Source organism: Ambystoma mexicanum, chromosome 2p (assembly GCF_040938575.1).
Source record: "Ambystoma mexicanum isolate Mex_15411 chromosome 2p, UKY_AmexF1_1, whole genome shotgun sequence".
Classification (NCBI taxonomy): domain Eukaryota; kingdom Metazoa; phylum Chordata; class Amphibia; order Caudata; family Ambystomatidae; genus Ambystoma; species Ambystoma mexicanum.
In genome coordinates, this window is record NC_090923.1 from 1,171,091,677 (window position 1) to 1,171,109,596 (window position 17,920).

At 47.5% G+C, this 17,920-nt stretch overlaps 1 protein-coding gene across 6 annotated transcripts in view; it reads right to left on the reverse strand.

The window, feature by feature from the left end:
* Positions 1 to 17,920, reverse strand: part of WNK3 (WNK lysine deficient protein kinase 3) — a 2,095,067-nt gene that overhangs the window by 778,026 nt on the left and 1,299,121 nt on the right. For 5 of the 6 annotated variants that reach the window (XM_069645314.1, XM_069645315.1, XM_069645313.1 and 2 more), the window contains exon 16: positions 16,205 to 16,357. In XM_069645314.1, the coding sequence (XP_069501415.1) occupies positions 16,205 to 16,357 (153 nt within the window). The remainder of the gene's footprint in view (positions 1 to 16,204; positions 16,358 to 17,920) is intronic. The other variant, XM_069645316.1, reaches the window with a different exon arrangement.

A 17,920-nucleotide genomic window follows, 5' to 3' on the forward strand; every position in this document is an offset into this window, starting at 1 on the left:
TACCTTCTTACCCATGGCATCCAATTTCTTCCCCTCGTTAACCGGGGATACGGATGAAGAGGACAATGAACTTGACAACCTTTTCCTGGCGGCCGCCGAGACCACAGAGATCGGCGACGGTTGAGACACTTGAGTGCAGACTCCGGCACTCAGTACTTTTTCTCAAGCTGGTCTCTCTTAGCTGGAGCTGAAGCAGGATTCTTCAGTAACGCTAGCCCTTCATCCCAGACGTCGTCCAGGAGAGGCACCGACTGGATAGTCTTCCTCTTCGCCTCACAGCTTTGGTACAGAAAGCCCTTATTTTCCCTCTGGGGTGAGAAGGAAGCGCTCCGACGCCCAGGAAATCATGGAATGAAAAGATCCCACCTCGTCCAGTAGAGCGTCTCCAGTGATGTAGGGTCTCCCAGTCCAGAGTCATCGTCCGTATCCGTCGTGTCCGTCCCTAGTGGTGGCCCCGGTGTCAATGGGGACACTGGCTGTGCCGTTGGAGTGGTCAGTAACCTCCTCTGAATCTCTAACACCAACGTGTGGAGTGTCTACTCTAGAGGATATCCCGTGACAAATCTCTAGGTGGCACCTGGGGAGTTGGGTCACTGGGTCCAAAGCCCATGTCATCCTCCCCGTCGGTATCGACGATGTCATCGCCTTCGGCGGCCGTCTCCTCGACGTTCCCACCATAGTCGTCCCCATCGTGGACGGTGTGGATGGAAAGTCTCTTCCTCAGAGAAATGTCTGTGCCCTGGAGTTCTTCTGCCCCCCCAACCCACTTTCTTCGGGTCCTGAGGGGCTCAGTCTCAGACTGAGGTCCAGCATAATTTTCTCCAGGGTTTTCATCGGCTTAAACAAAGACTTTCTCCTGGCCGGTAGAGAGATTCTGGACGTCGCCGGGGCACCCTGGTTGGGGTCCGCCCCTTTTGCCATCGAAAGGGAGGCCACCGCCATCTCTATAGAGGAGGATGATTTGGCTTGGACCACCTGGGCGTTCACAGGCGGGTCGGCCATCTTGGCCTTCTCCTTCACGGGCGGCTCGGAAACCTTAACATTTTCCCGCAGCTTCCCAGGGGTAGCGGACTTCCTCTTGGACGACGAGCTGGAGCGGTGGCTGGAGATCGAGGCAGATGGAGCCGAACGTGCCCGGACCGTCGTGGGACCCCAACAGACAGACTCTCTGTGCTTGGCCTTGTTTTGGGCCCCCACGGATGCAGCGCCCCCAAATGACTTAGAAGCCTGCTACGGTTGGCTGGATCCGGATGAGGAATGCCCCTGAGAAGCACCCGGGGTAGAGGCCCTGGAGCCATGCCGCCAACCTGACGTGTCGATCCTTCATGGTGCGTTTGGAGAAACCATGGCAGATCTCACAATCCTCTTCTTTATGTGCCAGGTGTAGAAAATACAGGCACTGGTAATGCTGGTCATCCAAATAAACATTCTGCAAACCGCAGCTGGTGCACAGCTTGAAGAGAGAAGCTCTGTCCTTCTCCTCCTACATTCTCCGGCAGGCGTAGGCCTGAAGAACTTCTGGAAGCTTCCAAGAACACCACAACAATTTATGCCCTTGAGGGGCAGAGGAAAGATGCCATAAACGGGTCCCCGTTAATCAAAAGAATAGCGATGGAGCACACAGGCTCAATTGACCCAAAAAATAAAAAAGTTTCCTACCAAAAAGCAGAAAAAACACAGAAAAGCTTGAAGAGCAACACACAGGGACTTCCAACACCTGAACGTGCAGTAAAAATCTGAAGATGGCTCCCAGAGGAAGGGTTTAGGTAGAGAGCAGTCATTAGCTAGGGGCAGTATGACCCAGGGCTCAGTGATTGGTTTATCCGAGTAATTCTTTACCAGCCTGACGAGGAATATTCAGGAGCATGTTTGTTTTATTATTTATAATGCGCAACATACCCTAAGGTAACAGGGCGCAGCAGTTACATGAATATGCGAAGCTTAGTTACAACAGCGTTAATATTTACATACAAGTATTAAATACAAAGGTATATACAGATAGAGCATATTCATAGGCGGATGGTACAGGAGCAAAAATACAAATGATACATACGGCTTGCTTACATCAGCAAAATATACAGGTATAGGTGATAGTAAGGTGGATGTGTACAGGTATACAATTAGGGGAGGGGTAGTTATGGCTCCTTGCAGTGGTTCCTAGCTGCTTACTACATTTAATGATCATTCGCTTTCAGCCACAGGATAGTATTGGTCTTAAAATTTTGGTAGGGAAGGTCAGTTCTCAATGTGGGAGGTAGGGAGTTCCACAGTTGAGCTGCTTTCACCGGGCAGCCGATTGTGGAGCGAATGAAATTAGGAATAGAGAGGCAGTCTTTATAAGCTGTTCTAGAGGGTCTCAGGGAAATCTGTCTATGGAATCTGTTGACCAGGTAAGTGGGCACAGCGTTATCAAGGGATTTGTGGGTGATTGACAAGGTTTTTAGGAGGATTTTATCATTGGTTGGGAGCCAGTTATTCTGTCGGCTAATCTCAGAGATGTGGTCTCTTCTAGAGATGCCCAATGCTGCTCTAAGGACATTATTTTGTAGAGTTTGGATTTTTCTAATAGTAGCTTTGGTTGACCCAAGATAGAGGCATTGCAATAGTCCAGGCAAGACAGGATGAGGGCTCTAGCCAGGGTAGTGCAACTGTCAGAGAGAAATGGTTTAGCTGTGCGGTTAAGTTTACACGTGTAGGCCGTGGAGGACGCTAGAGAATTAACCTGTTTGGCAAATGAGGTTTGAGTCAAGGTAAACGCCTAGCGTTTTTACCTCATGTCCTACTTTGATGCTGTTGCCATCAGTTGTAAATGAGGAATAATCAGGTCCACATTTTTTTAGGCTGGAGGTGGTGCCCAAGATGACGAGTTCTGTTTTATCATCATTCAGGCATAGTCCATGCGTGGCCATCCATGCCTGGATGATGATGTACACTCTATTCACCAAGGCCAAATCCTTTTCATAATCCCCAGAAAGCGGGAGGAGGATCTGGGTATCATCTGCATAGTTAGTGTAGGTGATACCGAGATGATCCAGATCATCGAAAAGGGGCTTGGTAAAAATGTTGTACAATGTAGGCGAGACACAAGAACCCTGGGGATGCCACAGGTGATTGGGATGGGGTCGGCAGCTGCAGTAGGCGAAAAAGCCCTCATGGTTCTACCATTTAGGAAGGATCTAATCCAAGTAATTGCCTTATCAGAAAAGTGTGCAGCTGTGTTAAAGTGGTTGCATAGAATAGTGTGATGGACCAAGTCGAATGCAGTCGAGAGGTCTAGGAGGAGGAGTAGGGCAGCTTTGCCATTGTCTCTAAACTAGTCAGTTAGACAGTTTCAAGGACAAATTGATTCTTTCTATTTCCAGAACAGAAACTTTGGTAAAGTTAAATCAGGTGGATTCATTAGCTTCAATGCTCTCAGTTGTTTTAGATGGGGGAAGAGTCGTTTAGGGATGCTCTTTTACTGGAAATTTTATTTTGTAAGGTGGATATTTTATTGGCTAATGCATTTTGGATATCTGAACACCATTTTTTATCTTTAATGAATGTGTCAAGTGGTGCAATGTGGGTCTCTATTTCTTTGATAGTTCCTTCATATTGGATTTGGCTAGACATATTTCTTTTTTATAGAGGGATGAAAGTTTAGTGAGTTTGAGTTTGTTAGCTGCTGAGGGTAGTTTTTTCCAGGCGGCCTCGCAGTTTCTTTTTTGTTGCCTTAGGTTTTTTTAGGAAAGGCGTAAACCATTTATTCAGATGAGTTTTAGGCTTACTTGGTCTGAGTTTGAAGGGGACAATCAAGTCCAAGGAGGTGGTCATAATTTTATTATATTCTTCGACCAAGATCTCAGGATCCGTGTGGTCTGGGAGCGTGTTGAGGGTAGGGAGTAAGGCCGGGATAAGCCTATCCACAGTAATACTCTTTATTTCTGGTTAACGTGGGTGGAGCCCTAATGGCTGGTAATGGCGGGGGTCTACTGGTGGAAAGCATGAATGACACAAGGTGGTGGTCAGTCCAAGCTAGTGGTGAGATAGAGAGGGTATTGGCTTGGCAGTTGTAGTCTGCCAACCAATTAAGTATTCTACCTTTATTATGGGTAGGTGCGTTACTTCTTTGGGTGAAGCCCATTTCTGAAAGGGTGTTAAGTGTAGTAAGGGCGAGCTGGTCTAATGGGTCATTGAAGCCCATATTAAGGTCCCCAAGTACAAGTACTTGTGTAGAACTTTTGAGGTTACTGGACAAAATGGTGTTGATGTCATCCTCTAATGTTACGGGAGGGCCTGGGGGGGGCGGTAGATCAAGTGGATATTAAGGGTTTGGCCATTGGAGAGTGGAACGTTAACAGATAGTGGTTCACATGAGAGGACATCAATAGGAGTGGCTAGCCTCATGGAGAGGCTACATTTGTAGATGATAGCAATGCCACCTCCTCTAGATTTTAATCTGTCTTGTCTCAATATGGAATAGCTGCCCGGGACTGCTAGCATGAGCATGGGGCCTGCAGCAGGGTGTAGCCAGGTTTCAGTGATGGCGAGGAAATCCAAGTCCTCGTTTAGGATCAGGCCAACAATTTCTGTAGCATGTGCTACTAGAGATCTAGAGTTGATTAGAGCTCCCTTGATCTAAGGGTTCAAGGTGGTTGTGATTGTCGAGTGGTGGACTTGTGGCATTTTAGGTTTGCTGTGCTTGGCTAGGCTATTTATAGGCACAGGGTCGGAGTTAGGGGCTAGGTTCACATTTATGTTAGTTTGGCAAGGCCGAGTTGACATAAACCTTAGTCCTGTTGTGGTAGGAATAGATCTGATGGGAGGCTCATACATTTTGGCTAATCTAGCTCTAAGACGTAGGTTCCCAGCTGTAGTTGGGCATGGGTTACTTGGTAGCGGGGATTTAGTGTCCTTCATGCCTAGGAGTAGTCTGGAAGTTGTAATATTATAAGGGTTAGAAGTATGTGTCAGGTGTAGTAACATAGTGAAGAGCGTAATGCTTTGTATGATGGCTATGATGTAGGCAATCTGGCTGGATGCTAGAGGGAGCATGCTAGAATAAGGTGACGGAACACGTTCAATAGTTAAGGTCAAACCACCATGCGAGGGCTTGGACGGACAGTCAGTCATAGGCTCTGAGAGGCAGATAATGGCAATGGTAGGCAACAAAGAGTGGGAAGGCACTAGCCACACTTCTTCAAAGCGAACTTTGCTAAGTAGGCAGATAATCAGTACGGGCATGAGGTTGGCAATCATTCAATACATAGGTAAGGAATTAATACGGTATATGCCACCACAGAACAAGTTAGGGCAAGCAAGCATTGAAAGCGTTGGCCTTGTTTTAAAGCAGGTTTCCCAGGAGAGGTAGGCGAGCAAACAATAGGGGAGAGATCAAATTGGGGCAAGCAAACAAAGGGAGGCGCTAGCCTCATTCTAAAACAGGATTCGCAAACAATCAGTCAAGCAGGTCAGTACAGGGCACAGGCAATTGCCGTGCCAGTTTGGGCAGGCAAATCTAGATAGGCGAACATAGATAGGCACTAGCCAGATTCAGATCAGGTTTCCCAGAAAGAGGTAGGCAGGCAATCAACGCAGGGCGCAGACAGTTACAAAGCCAGTTAGGGCAGGCAGGCATTGAGAGGCGCTGTCCTCTTTCTAAAACGGATGTGCATGGAAATAGGAATGCAGTGCAGGTATGGGTAACCGCAGATCAGATTGGGCAGGCAGACCTTGAGGGGCACTAACACGGATGGTAGGGAGGATACGGTAGAAGCAAACAGGTTACCAATAGAGTGCGCGCCTCAAGTTTGCAAGACAGGTTATAGCTTTGGCAAAGTCCCATGTGAACCCATGCCAGACCCCATGCTGGAGAATAAGCTATTGAAGATTTTCAGAGGGTCAGGGCGGCATTTTCAACTGCAATGGAAAACAAAGGCAATTACCAAAATGTGAGTTGAGTAGCTCAAAAATAGAAGAGAGTATCTGCACTTAATGAGTGTTACCAAGGGTAACAGGATGGCGGACCTTTGAGAATGGATGCAACAACCTTAGAGCTATGGACCCAGAAGCTCATGCTGGGGGTGATCTCCCTCGATAGGGCTCATAGGGTCTGTTGCCCAAAAACAGGTTCTATAGTTGGCCCTGGAGACACAGTAATTAAATTTCTTTCATGTCAAATGAAAGCGCAGATCTTGAAAAGAGCCAAGTAAATGTACAAAATATCATTCCAGGGGCAACCACTAAGAATCTTCGAGGATCTATCCCCTTCGACCACGCAGAAGCAGATTGCGATTAGAAATGTTACACAAAAACTGAAGGGCATAAATGTTACATACCAGTGGACATTTACATTTCGTATGGCCTTTGCTTGGGTCAACAGCAATTCTACGCGACAACTATTGAGGCTGCCTCCATCCTCTGAATGCCTTTGAAGCAGGATGACATGGTCACAATTGGGGCATTTCCCCTGGAAGGAGAAAACAGCGGGGGAAGCAAGGAAGGAAAAAAACATGATGTCTTTAAAGACTGGAGCCTGGACGAGGGTGAAATGAGATGGAGAAGGATGGGCACAAACAGCCTGCTTTTAACTGTCATGTTGGGGCTGAAGGGAACTCCAATGTGCAACAGACATTCAAGTTTAGAAATTAAAATGTTTCTGAAGAGACTTGAGAAGAAAAGGAAGTACCAGAGTTTTTGATTTAACCAAGAATATAACCATTCGACTAATGACATGTGGGGGACCTTAGAGGAAGGAGTGCCTATCCTGAAAGGTCCTCCATTAGGCATGAAGAACTTACATGGCTGTGGTGTTCAGGAGAAGAGGGGTGAAAGCTGAGGTATACACCTGAACTCAGGGCATTCACTCATTTTGGGCTGTCGATAAGCGGTGGTCGAGCAATGGTATGTGATGGGAGGGTGCTGAAGAGGGGTGGGAACAGAGGAATGAGGGGACAGAGCAAAAGGGGGAGGAAAGGCGAAGACTTAGCGTAGTGACTACTGTATTCCTAGTCCCATGTCCCCTTTCCTCCCTACTAATGGGCGTTCCAGTGGAGGGATCAGGCCATGACAAGCCCAAGCGTGCTTCCCCTTTAAGAACGTAGATATCGGAGGCGAGCCCTTCAGCCTCTGAAGCGCCAAGAGGATTGGTATGATCTATCTAACTAGTTTAGCGGGATAGAGGGTGGGCATAAGGAGGAAAGGGGACATTGGACTAGGAGTACAGTAGTCACTAGGATGAGTAACTTTTCCTTATTCCTATGTCTCATCACCTTTCCTCCATATTTATGGGAGATTATAAAGCACTAGTCTAATACAGGGAGGATGGAATCAACACTGTTGCGAAGATATACCATAGGGCTGCTTGTCTGAATTGGGAGTCAGCCCCGGATCTAGAATCCAGCACGTAGTGTTCGCAGAAAGCTTAAGTGGAGGCCCATGTCACTGATTTGCAGATGGCCTCCTAAGGCACATGACGTTGGAAGGCTATTTGAGGAGGGATCTTGCCCTGCACTTGGTAAGTGTGAAAAATGCAATAGTAAACCGTCTGTCCGAGGAACTGTGAGGATTAGTCCTCCTGAGATAAAACCTCAAGGCCGTTCAAAAATATACTGAAAGAATTCAATCAGCTATTTCTGTTGTTCGGGGAAAAATACCTGTAAGGAAATGTCCTGGTTTATGTGGAAGTCGAAGACCACTTTTGACAAAAATGACAGGTGGGACCATATGACCAGTTTTTTCCTGTGGAAGGAGAGGTAGGGCTCCCCAATAGACAAAGCCTGTAGCTCGCTGATACAGGCAGGCTGAGGTTACTGCCACTATGGAAGCCCCAGTGCCCAGAGTAGAGTGTGCTCTAGGCTTGAAGGGCAGATGTCTCTTGCCCAGATTGTAACACAGTGTGATTCAGTTTACAATCCACTTTGAGATGGCTAATTTAGAGGGACAGGGTCCCCCCCCTTCTCTACCAGTTGTCACTAAAACGAAAAACTGTTTTTTCTTAGTGGTTTAGTCTTTTCCAGATAATATATCACTGCTCTCCTCACATCAAGTGTGTGGAGGCTTCCTTCTGCCATTTTAGTGGGGTTCTGGAAAAAGGTGGGTAGTTCTATTGATTGGTTCACAAAGAACTTCGAAATAAATGTAAGCGCAAACCGTGGATGAGTGCACAGGACCACTTTATCCTTGTGAATCGGGACAAATGGGTCTTGAAATGAAAGGGCCTGCAGTTCACTAACTCTCCTTATAGATGTGACTGTTACCAAGAAGGTGGTCTTGTAAGTGAGTGCTTTAAGGCTAACCTTATGCAAAGGTTCAAAGGGAGGCACGGTTAGTCTCATCAGTACCACATTCAAGTCCCATCCGAGAGCTGGGTTAAAAATAGGGGGGTGAAGTCTTTTAACCCCTTGCATAAAAGCCTTGATTACTGGAATTTTCCACAAGACCTTTTTCTGGGACGTGGTGTAAGCTGTGAGTGCAGCTAAGTGTACCTTTACGGAATTGAAAACCAGACCTGAATCTAATAGGTGAGTCCAGTACAAGACAATATGTATTGGTGAGCAGCCGATGGGATTGACGCTGTTGGGTTTCTGATGACCTAGGCAAAGGCCAAACGAAAATGGAAAGGTCCACTAGTATGTAACATTTATGCCCCTCAGTTTTTGTTTAACATTTCTAATCGCAATCTGCTTCTGCAGGGTCACCGGGGATAGATCCTCGAAGATTCATAGCGTTTGTGCCTGGAATTATATTTTGTACATTTATTTGGCTCTTTTCAAGATCCACTTTGAGATGGCTAATTTAGAGAGACATGAAAAACTTAATTACTATGTCTCCAGGGCCAACTGTAGAACCTGTTTTTGGGCAACAGACCCTATGAGTCTGTTACCAGATTCCATTTGTTGGAGTAGCAATGTCTGGTGTTAGGCTTTTGTGCTTCTCCAAGTATGTCCATGCATCTTCAAGGGAGTTGGACTCTATGATCTGAGGAGCCAGGCTGCTAAATTGAGACTTTGCAGACATGGAGTGTTTCCCCCTTGTCCTGTGACAGCATGTTGTGAGCACGGCAGTTTTTTCCCCCGGTGGGACAGACATTGCCATCAGATGCGAGAATCAGGGTTGGCGGGGGCACCAGAATCTTTGTAAATGGTTCCTGGTGTAGTTTGTGCACTATCTTGTCGAGTAGGGTAGTTGGGGGGGGGGTAGTGAGGGGGGAGTGTTTGAAGCATAGACAAATTTCCCTGACCATGTTATCATAGACCGTTCCCCTTGGAGCGGTCCTGCTGGTACCTGGAGACGTAATCTGGGCATTGTGCGTTCTCCAGAGTTGCGAACAAGTCAATCTCTGGAAATCCCCAGACTGCGAAGACGTTGAGAACAATGTTTTCGTGCAATTGCCACTCATACTCTATGGGTAGTGGGAAGTCTCTGCTGAGCACGTCTGCCAGAAGGTTGATTTCCCCTGAAACATGTTGTGACAGGAGGAACAGCTTGTGTTTGAGAAGCCATTTCTATATGTTTTGAGACAGTTTGGATAGCCCTGGAGAATGAGTGCCCCGTTGCTTGTACATGGCCATGGTGCTGTCCATGAGGACTGGGACTGTCTTTCCCAGTAGGTGTGTTTGAAAGGCCTTCAGGGCTTTCAACACTGCCAGCAATTCCAAAAGGTTTTTGTGGTTGGATGCTACCGCTGGGGACCAAACAATGTGCGCCACCTGATGAAGGAGGTGAGCCCCCCACCCCCTCTGTGGTTAGAGTGGCTTCTACTGCAGGGGTGGTGAAGGTTTTCCCTGCAAGAGGTTCTCCCTTGACCACCACTGCAGAGAGAGAATGAGGGCTGCCGAGACCATCACTAGATCATCCCATTGTCCTCTGGCCTGACACCATTGGCTCGAGAGGCACTCTTGCATAGGGCGCATGCGCAAACGTGCGTGTGGGACTAGATAAATGCAGGAGGCCATCATCCCTAATAGTTGCATGGCTTTGCGTACGGTCACCTCACGATTGGCTACATATTGAGGGATCTGAAACAGCATGTTTTGAACCCTGATTGTTGGAGGGGGAGAGGAGCCCGTCTTCAGTCTGAATGAGAGCCTCCAGAAATTGTTTGACTTGGTTGGGTTCTAGGCTGAACTTTTTCTCGTTGGTGAAGAATTCCAGACTGAAGGAGATCTACGGTCTTCTGGGTATTTGATAGGCATGTTCCGTACGAATCCCCCGTTATTAGCCAGTCGTTGAGGTAAGGATAGAATGGACTGCCTGCGCAGGTCAGCCACTACTACCGCCATTACCTTCGTAAACACCCTTGGGGCTGTGGCAATGCCAAAGGGAAGGACCTTGAACTGATAGTGCTTGTCCTCTATCATGAACCTTAGGTAATTTCATATTTTCTTGTTGCCGGCGCACAGAAAGTATACATCTTCCATATCCAGTGTTGCCATGTAATCCCCCTGTGTTAACAGGGGGATTTCTTCCTGCAACATGGTCATTCTGAATTTTTGTGGTTTGACAAATTGGTCGCTGGGCGCAAGTGTAGCACAAGGCGCATGTTGAGATCCTTTCTGGGTACAAGGAAGTACACTGAATACATACCCGCGTTTACCTGATGAATGGGGACGACTTCTATGGCACCCTGTTCTTGAAGGATCTGCACCTCTTCCAGCAGAATCTGCAGGTGTGCTGGCGATAGGCGTCTGAATGTTGGTGGACGTATCGAGGTGGTCGGTGGAACTCAATACAGTAACCGTGGGCTATGGTCTTGAGCACCCACTGGTCTGAAGTGACCCCCCTCCCATGCGTGAAGAAAAAATGTTAAACATCCCTTGACCAGGGAGGAATAGGAGGGGACCCGGACTGGCGAGTCATTTCTGAGCGGAGGCCAGGGAAGCCTCTAGGGGTGTTCCTACCCCTGCCTTTGCCTTTTTGCTGACCCCTCTGTTGGTATTAACTGGTGGAAGCTGCGCCCTGTCCGGAGGACCACAGCGTATCCCCTGTTCTATACTGGTTAAGTGGGGGAACGGGAAAAAGATTACCCCCGAAAGCAGCAGCAAGAGTTACCTCCCAGCTGTTGGTAAGGCCGAGTAGTAATTTGATTAAGGGACTTGAGAGTCTTGTGCTTTTTTTTTTAATCTGTTACTAGGTCATCGTCTACAGTTTCCCAAACACATTTGAGTCTTCCACTGGTTTGTTTATAAGTGAGGCCTGTGTTTCCGGTTTGAACCCTGAGTTTTTGAGACAGGTGTGTCTTTTAAGAAGAGTACCCTGGGTCAGGGTCTGCCACGCTGTCTCAACTGCATCCCACGTTTTTTTATGTTATGGGTGACCCATTTCCCTTCCGAGAACACCGCCAGCAGGCGTGATCGTACCGGTTCTGGGACTTCTTGGAGACCCTCCTGAAGTAAATTGCATTGCATATCACTATAACTTGCAAGCAAGAAGTTTAGTGTTATTAGCAATCCTCATGGAATATGCAGCCGAGGAGGTGATGCATTTTCGGAGGGTTGTTCCGAAGTAGACGATGGCACCCCAGCCCTCTTCCTGGCAGTAGTAATTACTAGGGAGTCTGGAGTGGCATGCTCCCTGATGTACAACGGGTCAGAAGGGGAGGCGCAGAACAGTTTTTCGACCCCAGGGTTGACGGCCCTTGTAAGTGAATGGGACAGTAAAGAAGGTGCAATGCGCTTCTTGATGGAGTTCAGCAGGGGGATTGCATGACTTGCAGGTGGTTTTTCCTTTAGGATGTCCTCCACAAAGATAGCATCATGAGTGGCAATCTGGAAATGTTCTGCAGCCCATTTCAGGATTGCATTAAATGCCATTTGATCATCAATTGGTAAAGCTTGTCTCCGTAGAGGTTAGGGTGTGGGGGGGGGGGGATCAAGCCAAAGGGTGTCTAGGTCAGGTGTTGGGTGGGTGAAAGCCAAGGTGTTTCCTTTGCAGACTGATCTCGGCCCCAATCTGGACATTAGTCAGGTAAATCCAGCAGAAAAGGATTGTCTTGTTGGTCATAGGGATCCTCACAGACCTCTTCAGGCTCTGAGTATTCAAAAACCTCTTCCTGTGGAGTCTGGCTGGCGAGATTTTTTATTTTTGGAAAACTAGAGCAGGAATCCTCCTCCCTAGGGCTCTTGGGGTTAAAAGTCTACAAACTTAGACAGCTTGTCCACACAGCTCTCAAACCTTACTCTGGTCCATGGAGATTAACCAGAGGGGTCAGAGGTAGGGAAAGGCTCTCCTGGAGAAATGTGGTCTCTAGAGGAAGTGGCCTTGTCCGATAAAGTTTTGGAGGGGGGCTGGAACCCATCTGAATACTTCTCTCGATTAGAGGATGTTGTTTTCAGCTTATTCGCCGCAGAGATCATTTTAGTGAGACCCTTGCGTGGCTCCGGTGGGTTGGGGAGAGATTGTGACGCGCCTGTAGGCAGCGTTGAGGTATTCAGCACTGCCGAAACCTCTGTGGCGGACGTGATCTTAGACGGCACGTCAGTGCTCTTGTGTTTTTTAGCAGAGACACCCTCATGTGTTGAATGCCCGGACGCATGCCGAGACATCGGATGTGGTGAGGGTGGTCGATCCAGAGGATCAGAAGACGCTGCCGAAGTTTGACGGGCACGTTTGCGTCTGTTGCTTCCTAGACGTATCCGTCGAGGCATCACATGGAGTTGTGCGTTTATCCTTCTGTCAACGGAATGTAGTCTCCCCACAGCAGTACCGGCGGCCTGCCTGATAGGGCAGGGGACGGGCAACCGAGAACCATACTGTTCCACGGGCAAGTCTATGGCCTCCACATCAGAGCCATGGCTGCCCCTAGAAACCTTGTCACATGAAGCCTGCGCTGACAGGGGATCCACCCTCGGTCTGCTGCATGGTGTAGGCCGCACTGCGCTTCGTCCGCCGATCTTTTTAGCGTCTTTGGATGAAAAAGTTGGCAGGACTTGCAGGATCGCTAGTCATTATCACGAGGCAGACACTGGTTACACTTTCGGTGGGCATCCTTCGACGGGTACTTTCCGTTACAGGACAGACAGAACTTAAAGGGAGTCCTCTCCATAGTAGAGGTAAAGGGCGGCAACCAGACAAGAAGGGAAAAGAGAGGAAAAGGAAATGCATTTTTAAAGAATTCATCCCAGGGCCCTACTCTCCCTACTGTGGACGGAAGGCCAAGGCAACGTGGTTGACAGTGTCGACCAAAGCACCAGTTGCCGAAAGTCATGGATGTCTCCAGCGTAGGGGCCCACAGTAGTCATCGTCAAAGAATGTCGAAGAATTAACGAGCAACAGTGGTGGGACAAAAAAGTTATACATTTTTGCAATATATCTCTTACGAGCTCTGCATATGGCGACCAGCTAGCTGGATGGAAATAAACAATCTGAGGGACTACGACACGTGAGGGATTTTGGGTACACTACACGTCACATTAGGGATAGTGTTACAAGCACGCCCATGTCGAATTCCTGCTTTCGATCCTCGAAAGAAAGATGCACTACTCTGCGATTACCACTAGATGTCAGACTATATGCACAGCATGTGATTCTAAGCAGATTAACAAGCATCAGGAAAGTAATTTTCCATGTAACCAGCCGTAAGTCAACTGATGTCATTGGCTCGAAATGCTTGTGTGAAAGCCATTAAGACTATATTCACATCCCAGCTCGAAATAGGACGCTGCGTCAGAAGACAAGTCCCTCGAAGTTTGATTATTGGATTGGCAAAGGAGACGAGCCTGGCATTATTTGAGAGCCACCAGATACATTCTGTACAATGCAACCAGAGTTCCCGAATGGACAAGACTTTTCAAGAATGAAAGGATGTCATCTATGGATGCCTGTAGGGGATCCCTGGACTTTTCCAGCCTCTAATGGCAAAAATGAAGCCAAATTACTGGAATCGAGAAGAAGGTTTCCTGGATGCCCCCATTACTTTGAGGTTGCCCGATAATCCCAAATGACCATAGATACATTCTTCAGGTGCCAGAGCGCTATGGTAAGCATCTGTGGATATGGGTGTATTATCCCCACCCGCTGGCCAAGAAGGCACAGAAAGAGAGGTTGTCCAGTTGTGATAAGCAGCAGGTCCAAGAACCAGTGCCTCTACAACCAATCTATTAGGAGGACTGTAAAATGACCTGAGGCTCTGAACTTCTGCAAGACTTTAGAGTGAGATGTGGAAAGGCATATGCAAACAGGTAATTCTATGAGATCGACAAGGTATCTCCCAGTGAATGTTTCCCATTCCCCTTCCATCTTGACACTTGATGTTCAGTTCGGTCACAAATACATCAATTGGGAGAAGACTGCTGGAGGTCAAGTTCTCTGGGAGTGCCTGCTCTCTCAATCCCATTTGTGCCTGGCAAAAGATTTTCTTAGCTCGTCCACTTGCCTGTTCCTGCTAGATGAATTCCTTGTACTATGTTGTTGCTCAGTGCCCACTCCCATAACCGCACAGCCAGAGCACAGTTTCCCCGACCTGGTCACTCCTTACTTGTTGATGTATAACAGTCACTACATTGTCCATCAGTATAAGGACATTGGAGTGCTCCATTACTGGCAAGGCTAGGAAGAGAGTCTTTAATTCCAGAAATATTGTGTGTACCCTAGACTAGTCCTCGTTCCACATGTCGAGGGCTTCGCGATCTCCCAAAATTGCTCCCCACACCAAGTGGGAAGAGCCTACACCCCAAGAGTGAAGAATCTATTGTGATGGTAAACTGGTGAAGGGGGTGCAATTAATTTCCACAGAAGAACCTGCTGGAGCCAGACTGGAATGGAAACTACCTTGGTTCTGCTACCAGATTCAAACTCACTGCTAGAAGTAGCTGGGTGTGGCACATCCTCAATCTCACCATGGACACTGGCAGAACACAGGCCGCATCAGACCCAAAAGAAGTAGGAACCCGCATGCAGTCATTTAAGAATGAGACAGGAACAGGGCCACTGTCTGCAAGATCTAGTTTATTCGAGTTTCAGTAAGGGAAATCTTTGCCTAATGTTGAATCCTGTAGGAAGCCTATGAAGTCCAACCTCTGCATTGGAACAAGGGTGGATTCTTTTATATTGACAGGCCCAGTGAATACATCAGGTTGAGAAGAAACTAAGAGTCTTGTACTGGGGACTGCGCTTGGATTAGCCAGTCTCTCAAGTAAGGATACAGGTGAATGCCTGAGGTTTAAGAACGTCGCCACTACTTCCATAAACTTGGTGTTGACCATTGGGGTTGAACTGGGTACGAAAGGTGAGAGAGTGGTCATGGCCTATGGATAACAGCAGGTAATGGTGGTGGGAAGCGCGAATGGGGATGTGCAGATATGTATCTTGCAGGCCACAGCTAAACAGCCAGTCACCTGGCTGAACAGTTGATCGGATAAGAGTGCACGTAATCTTGAACTTTTCTTGGAGTAAGAAAAGGGGAAAGGTCTAGTACAAAGCCAGCCTTCTTCTTTGGAAGAATCTTGTGTAAAAACCCCACCCTTCCACCAAAGGAGTTACTCTTTATTGCTTCTACGAGCAACAGCTTGTGTATCTCCTGCAAGAGAGGGAGATGGTAGATTGGGGGAAGGTGATATCCCCTGTGCACCAGCATTCAACTACAGGCATAAAATAACAAGAGGGTGGCGAGAACCAGGAAACCATAAACCCTAGCACGCAGGTAGGCACTCAGTACTTTGCACAACAAAGCGCAGTGTTGTAAAGACTCATCCCAACCCTAGAACATGTGAAAGGGCCTAGGGTGGTCAGACCCTAGCACATATGGCAGAGTATGGGATTAAAAAGAAGGAAAATCGTTGTGTTGTTCCGATCTAAAAGATTGGTTCGGCAAGTTATGGGAGATCCTGTTGAACAAAACTTTTATTCTCGTAAGGGCATGTAGAGGTTGGAGGAATCTGACCACATATGCAATTTGGTTACCTTATCTAGAGTATGTTAAGCTTTTGTCCATCTAGACAGACAGCTGGGTCTCCTGAGTATTGGAGATTAGGGTAGGTACCTGCAGAAAATGATTGAGGGAGACTCATCGTAAACATTGAGTGCATGATTTGGAGATTATACCTTGTGCGGGGTGTGGGAGACAAACAATTAATGCAGTTATTGTTTTGAGGCTATCAAATATGTTGTTTTTGGTACTAAGTCATGCAAAAAAAGTAATTTAGCATCTAACTTTTCCAGTCACAATAAATCGAATACTGGCAGGATGAGATTCTGGGAACATTTCACATGCTGCAGACTGACTCACCCGTACCAGGCTGACTTGTCAGGCTCTGCGTGTCTACAGACCCCAGAATATGCCGTGAAGCAGCAGAGGGCGACTGCGCATCTCGGTTCTTCATGGTTTGATTGATAAAAAACCTCCAGCGGCCAACTGGGGATGACTGAGGTACAGCCTCACCTGGGAAGTGGAGAGAGATGGAAAAAGAAAAGATGTCAATGCGGTGTGAAACAGAAGAATGCAAACCACGACACAGTAGAAACTTTACTTGTCGCCTATCTAGTTATTCTGTAACCGAACAATATAATCTAGAACTGGAATCGCCTCCACAAGGTATTTTAATTTCTCACCTTAACCAGCCTCAACCTTAGCCATTTAGAAAAACAAGGGCATTCAGTTATATAATATTTTGGCTCCAAGGATAACGGCAAAGGATATTATGCCCTTATCAGAGAGCACTGCCAAATAAGGAAATGCCAAGAGCTCAGGCCAGAGTTTTTCAAACATCTACTATAGGAGTAATCTCAGAAGCAGATGTTGCTGGGTTCCAGGTGGTGGTGCTAAAAGAGCAGTGACCTTTAAAATGAGGAACCAATGATAAGTGGTATCCCCGCTTTGCTTCATCGATAAAACTTCATCAACACTTACCTCTTCTAGATTTACTTCATCATGCATTTACTTCTTCATGCCTTTACTTTGTCTGAATCTTCCCATTGTCAAGGTTGTAATGGAAATGGTTACGGTTTTGGGGGTTTGAAGAATAAAAAGTTACTCGCCGTAGTGACCCCCTTTCCTCCATACTTGTGGGACATTACGTCCTTCGGGACGGGAGCACTTTTTTCCAAAAAGCATCAAAAATTGAATTTTTTTTGTCCTTCTCTTTTTACGGGGAGCACCGCACACAGTCGTAACCCCACCCTCCTGCGCTCCGCCCAGCGCAACGCCCTTCAGTCCTTTTCCATCGCCAGGTCTGTGACCATTTAAGCAATAGAGGATACTTATTTGAGAGGACAGCGGGTGGTCGTATGGAGGAAAGGGGACTATGGACTAGGAGTAAGAAAGTCACTACGGTGAGTAACTTTATTATACTCCGACGTCCCGTCCCCTTTGCTCTATACTTGTGGGAGATTCCAAAGCACTCCTCACAGGTAACATAAGATGTTGGAGGACTTCGATGTTCAGTTCCCACTTGTAGCTGGCCGCTGTCTGCCGTTTGAGTGAGTCACGTTGAGTTGCCCCAGAATGTGTACTGCAAACAGCCAAATGCTGTGCTGGATGGCCCATTCTCACATCTGAACGGCAAGGTCGACAAGAGTTGGTGACTTGGTACCACGCTGCATGTTGATGTAAAACATGGATACCGAGTTGTCCATGCGGACGCGGACCTCCAGGTTCATGACGGATGGCTGGAACGCTTTCAACGCCAGAAAAACAGCCAGACGTTCCAAATAATTTATATGAAACTGCTTGTCCTGCGGTGTCCATAGATCGAAAACCTGGAGATGATCCAGAGTTGCTCCCCACCCTAGGAGGGAGGAGTCTGTGGTAATCTTCACTTGTGGACAAGGCTCCTGAAAGGAGGCCCCCACCATAAGATTGCTGGTTGAGGACCACCATAGAAGGTCGGCCATCATGCAGGAAGGAACTGGTATCATCTTGGAATCCGATTCCGAAGCCGGACAGCAAGAACTCCGAAGAACTAGCTGCGTATGCCTCATTTTGAGACGCGCAAGAGGAAGAGCA